Source organism: Salvelinus namaycush, unplaced genomic scaffold (assembly GCF_016432855.1).
Source record: "Salvelinus namaycush isolate Seneca unplaced genomic scaffold, SaNama_1.0 Scaffold197, whole genome shotgun sequence".
NCBI lineage: Eukaryota > Metazoa > Chordata > Actinopteri > Salmoniformes > Salmonidae > Salvelinus > Salvelinus namaycush.
Window position 1 is genome coordinate 113,662 of NW_024058752.1, and position 6,000 is coordinate 119,661.

General features: G+C 44.5%; 1 protein-coding gene across 1 annotated transcript in view; it reads left to right on the plus strand.

Annotated features, from left to right (window-relative positions):
* The window catches only part of LOC120037895 (atrial natriuretic peptide receptor 3-like), a 78,670-nt gene extending 72,886 nt beyond the window's left edge, over positions 1-5,784 (plus strand). The window contains exon 8 of the mRNA XM_038983860.1: positions 5,122-5,784. Within this exon, the coding sequence (XP_038839788.1) occupies positions 5,122-5,233 (112 nt within the window). The 3' untranslated portion in view covers positions 5,234-5,784. The remainder of the gene's footprint in view (positions 1-5,121) is intronic.
* Positions 5,785-6,000: the final 216 nt, after the last annotated feature.

The following is a 6,000-nucleotide window of genomic DNA, read 5'->3' on the forward strand; positions in this document are numbered from 1 at the left end:
TGGATGTTGGTTCGCTACTACAGGGCTGATCTAGTAAGAGTGGACATTGGTTTCCTACTACAGGGCTGATCTAGTAAGAGTGGATGTTGGTTTCCTACTACAGGGCTGATCTAGTTAGAGTGGATGTTGGTTTCCTACCACAGGGCTGATCTAGTAAGAGTGGATGTTGGTTTCGTACTACAGGGCTGATCTAGTCAGAGTGGATGTTGGTTTCGTACTACAGGGCTGATCTAGTTAGAGTGGATGTTGGTTTCCTACTACAGGGCTGATCTAGTAAGACTGGATGTTAGTTTTGTACTACAGGGCTGATCTAGTAAGAGTGGATGTTGGTTTCCTACTACAGGGCTGATCTAGTAAGACTGGATGTTAGTTTTGTACTACAGGGCTGATCTAGTAAGAGTGGATGTTGGTTTCCTACTACAGGGCTGATCTAGTAAGAGTGGATGTTGGTTTCCTACTACAGGGCTGATCTAGTAAGAGTGGATGTTGGTTTCCTACTACAGGGCTGATCTAGTTAGAGTGGATGTTGGTTTCGTACTACAGGGCTGATCTAGTAAGAGTGGATGTTGGTTTCCTACTACAGGGCTGATCTAGTAAGAGTGGATGTTGGTTTCCTACTACAGGGCTGATCTAGTTAGAGTGGATGTTGGTTTCCTACTACAGGGCTGATCTAGTAAGAGTGGATGTTGGTTTCCTACTACAGGGCTGATCTAGTCAGAGTGGATGTTGGTTTCGTACTACAGGGCTGATCTAGTAAGAGTGGGTGTTGGTTTCGTACTACAGGGCTGATCTAGTCAGAGTGGATGTTGGTTTCCTAATACAGGGCCGATCTAGTAAGAGTGGATGTTGGTTTCCTACTACAGGGCCGATCTAGTTAGAGTGGATGTTGGTTTCCTACTACAGGGCTGATCTAGTAAGAGTGGATGTTGGTTTCCTACTACAGGGCTGATCTAGTAAGAGTGGATGTTGGTTCGCTACTACAGGGCTGATCTAGTAAGAGTGGACGTTGGTTTCCTACTACAGGGCTGATCTAGTAAGAGTGGATGTTGGTTTCCTACTACAGGGCTGATCTAGTAAGAGTGGATGTTGGTTTCCTACTACAGGGCTGATCTAGTAAGAGTGGATGTTGGTTTCGTACTACAGGGCTGATCTAGTAAGAGTGGATGTTGGTTTCCTACTACAGGGCTGATCTAGTAAGAGTGGATGTTGGTTTCGTACTACAGGGCTGATCTAGTAAGAGTGGATGTTGGTTCGCTACTACAGGGCTGATCTAGTAAGAGTGGACGTTGGTTTCCTACTACAGGGCTGATCTAGTAAGAGTGGATGTTGGTTCGCTACTACAGGGCTGATCTAGTAAGAGTGGACGTTGGTTTCCTACTACAGGGCTGATCTAGTAAGAGTGGATGTTGGTTTCCTACTACAGGGCTGATCTAGTTAGAGTGTATGTTGGTTTCCTACTACAGGGCTGATCTAGTAAGAGTGGATGTTGGTTTCGTACTACAGGGCTGATCTAGTAAGAGTGGATGTTGGTTCGCTACTACAGGGCTGATCTAGTAAGAGTGGACATTGGTTTCCTACTACAGGGCTGATCTAGTAAGAGTGGATGTTGGTTCGCTACTACAGGGCTGATCTAGTAAGAGTGGACGTTGGTTTCCTACTACAGGGCTGATCTAGTAAGAGTGGATGTTGGTTTCCTACTACAGGGCTGATCTAGTTAGAGTGTATGTTGGTTTCCTACTACAGGGCTGATCTAGTAAGAGTGGATGTTGGTTTCGTACTACAGGGCTGATCTAGTAAGAGTGGATGTTGGTTCGCTACTACAGGGCTGATCTAGTTAGAGTGGATGTTGGTTTCCTACTACAGGGCTGATCTAGTTAGAGTGTATGTTGGTTTCCTACTACAGGGCTGATCTAGTAAGAGTGGATGTTGGTTTCCTACTACAGGGCTGATCTAGTAAGAGTGGATGTTGGTTTCCTACTACAGGGCTGATCTAGTTAGAGTGGATGTTGGTTTCCTACTACAGGGCTGATCTATTTAGAGTGGATGTTGGTTTCGTACTACAGGGCTGATCTATTTAGAGTGGATGTTGGTTTTGTACTACAGGGCTGATCTATTTAGAGTGGATGTTGGTTTTGTACTACAGGGCTGATCTAGTAAGAGTGGATGTTGGTTTCCTACTACAGGGCTGATCTAGTAAGAGTGGATGTTGGTTTCCTACTACAGGGCCGATCTAGTAATAGTGGATGTTGGTTTCCTACCACAGGGCTGATCTAGTTAGAGTGGATGTTGGTTTCCTACTACAGGGCTGATCTAGTTAGAGTGGATGTTGGTTTCGTACTACAGGGCTGATCTAGTCAGAGTGGATGTTGGTTTCCTACTACAGGGCTGATCTAGTAAGAGTGGATGTTGGTTTCCTACTACAGGGCCGATCTAGTAAGAGTGGATGTTGGTTTCCTACTACAGGGCTGATCTAGTAAGAGTGGATGTTGGTTTCCTACTACAGGGCTGATCTAGTTAGAGTGGATGTTGGTTTCGTACTACAGGGCTGATCTAGTTAGAGTGGATGTTGGTTTCCTACTACAGGGCTGATCTAGTAAGAGTGGATGTTGGTTTCCTACTACAGGGCTGATCTAGTTAGAGTGGATGTTGGTTTCGTACTACAGGGCTGATCTAGTTAGAGTGGATGTTGGTTTCCTACTACAGGGCTGATCTAGTTAGAGTGGATGTTGGTTTCCTACTACAGGGCTGATCTAGTAAGAGTGGATGTTGGTTTCCTACTACAGGGCTGATCTAGTTAGAGTGGATGTTGGTTTCCTACTACAGGGCTGATCTAGTTAGAGTGGATGTTGGTTTCGTACTACAGGGCTGATCTAGTTAGAGTGGATGTTGGTTTCCTACTACAGGGCTGATCTAGTTAGAGTGGATGTTGGTTTCGTACTACAGGGCTGATCTAGTTAGAGTGGATGTTGGTTTCCTACTACAGGGCTGATCTAGTTAGAGTGGATGTTGGTTTCCTACTACAGGGCCGATCTAGTAAGAGTAGATGTTGGTTTCCTACTACAGGGCTGATCTAGTTAGAGTGGATGTTGGTTTCCTACTACAGGGCTGATCTAGTTAGAGTGGATGTTGGTTTCCTACTACAGGGCTGATCTAGTCAGAGTGGATGTTGGTTTTGTACTACAGGGCTGATCTAGTAAGAGTGGATGTTGGTTTCGTACTACAGGGCTGATCTAGTTAGAGTGGATGTTGGTTTCCTACTACAGGGCTGATCTAGTAAGAGTGGATGTTGGTTTCCTACTACAGGGCTGATCTAGTAAGAGTGGATGTTGGTTTCCTACTACAGGGCTGATCTAGTTAGAGTGGATGTTGGTTTCCTACTACAGGGCTGATCTAGTTAGAGTGGATGTTGGTTTCCTACTACAGGGCTGATCTAGTAAGAGTGGATGTTGGTTTCCTACTACAGGGCTGATCTAGTAAGAGTGGATGTTGGTTTCGTACTACAGGGCTGATCTAGTTAGAGTGGATGTTGGTTTCCTACTACAGGGCTGATCTAGTAAGAGTGGATGTTGGTTTCCTACTACAGGGATGATCTAGTAAGAGTGGATGTTGGTTTCCTACTACAGGGCTGATCTAGTTAGAGTGGATGTTGGTGTCCTACTACAGGGCTGATCTAGTTAGAGTGGATGTTGGTTTCCTACTACAGGGCTGATCTAGTAAGAGTGGATGTTGGTTTCGTACTACAGGGCTGATCTAGTAAGAGTGGATGTTGGTTTCCTACTACAGGGCTGATCTAGTAAGAGTGGATGTTGGTTTCCTAATACAGGGCTGATCTAGTAAGAGTGGATGTTGGTTTTGTACTACATGGCTGATCTAGTAAGAGTGGATGTTGGTTTCCTACTACAGGGCTGATCTAGTAAGAGTGGATGTTGGTTTCCTACTACAGGGCTGATCTAGTAAGAGTGGATGTTGGTTTTGTACTACATGGCTGATCTAGTAAGAGTGGATGTTGGTTTCGTACTACAGGGCTGATCTAGTTAGAGTGGATGTTGGTTTTGTACTACATGGCTGATCTAGTAAGAGTGGATGTTGGTTTCCTACTACAGGGCTGATCTAGTAAGAGTGGATGTTGGTTTTGTACTACATGGCTGATCTAGTAAGAGTGGATGTTGGTTTCCTACTACATGGCTGATCTAGTAAGAGTGGATGTTGGTTTCGTACTACAGGGCTGATCTAGTAAGAGTGGATGTTGGTTTCCTACTACAGGGCTGATCTAGTAAGAGTGGATGTTGGTTTTGTACTACATGGCTGATCTAGTAAGAGTGGATGTTGGTTTCCTACTACATGGCTGATCTAGTAAGAGTGGATGTTGGTTTCGTACTACAGGGCTGATCTAGTAAGAGTGGATGTTGGTTTCCTAATACAGGGCTGATCTAGTAAGAGTGGATGTTGGTTTCCTACTACAGGGCCGATCTAGTTAGAGTGGATGTTGGTTTCCTACTACAGGGCTGATCTAGTTAGAGTGGATGTTGGTTTCCTACTACAGGGCTGATCTAGTAAGAGTGGATGTTGGTTTCCTACTACAGGGCTGATCTAGTAATAGTGGATGTTGGTTTCCTACTACAGGGCTGATCTAGTAAGAGTGGATGTTGGTTTCCTACTACAGGGCTGATCTAGTAAGAGTGGATGTTGGTTTCCTACTACAGGGCTGATCTAGTTAGAGTGGGTGTTGGTTTCCTACTACAGGGCTGATCTAGTAATAGTGGATGTTGGTTTCCTAATACAGGGCTGATCTAGTAAGAGTGGATGTTGGTTTCCTACTACAGGGCTGATCTAGTAAGAGTGGATGTTGGTTTCCTACTACAGGGCTGATCTAGTAAGAGTGGATGTTGGTTTCCTACTACAGGGCTGATCTAGTTAGAGTGGATGTTGGTTTCCTACTACAGGGCTGATCTAGTTAGAGTGGATGTTGGTTTCCTACTACAGGGCTGATCTAGTAGGAATCTATAGCAGGAGGCCCCATTTCACTGTAAACAAGAATCTGTGCACAATTACTGACCTGGCCTAAAAGAGAAGACAGACGATTCAAACCCTTCTCAAAGCCTTTTGTCTTGTTCCTAACAGGAAGAACTACAGGATAACCATTGAGCGGCGCACGGCGAGGGAGGAATGTGACATTGGGAAGCATCGTCAGTTACGAGAGGATTCTATCAGATCTAACTTCTCGGCAGCGTAGAGCATCACCACGGTTACCATCCGTTGCCGCTGACGTTCCCGTTCCAGGGAAGCGGCGTAGCGCGGAAGGAAGCACCATGGGAATGTGACCAAAGACTCTACACACGCTACACGGCTGTCAGAGGAGTCATGCTATTTAAAGAAAGACATACTGTCATTTATATGTGTTTTTAAATTTTCTCTTTGAATTTTTTTTGACTTTCATAAACTCAGGAAAGTTCCAGTCACACAGCAGCACCACTTTCATCTCTGTATATATCTGTAGGTGTGTCTTCTCCCCGTAAGAGGGCCAGTACAGAAGACATTAATAGTATAATATTATGTTTTCACCTGTTTCATAACAAACAGTACAAGCAGTTTTGACCATGTAAAAAAAGCATTTGCACTCCATACAGGGTTACAGTAACACCAGAGATAACAGGGATCAATAAGCCTGTGAAACTTCATTGGTACATGTCAGATCAGAGATAACGTGTCAGATCAGAGATAACAGGTCAGATCAGAGATAACAGGTCAGATCAGAGATAACGTGTCAGATCAGAGATAACAGGTCAGATCAGAGATAACAGGTCAGATCAGAGATAATGTGTCAGATCAGAGATAACAGGTCAGATCAGAGATAACAGGTCAGATCAGAGATAACAGGTCAGATCAGAGACAACGTGTCAGATCAGAGATAACGTGTCAGATCAGAGATAACAGGTCAGATCAGAGATAACGTGTCAGATCAGAGATAACAGGTCAGATCAGAGATAACAGGTCAGATCA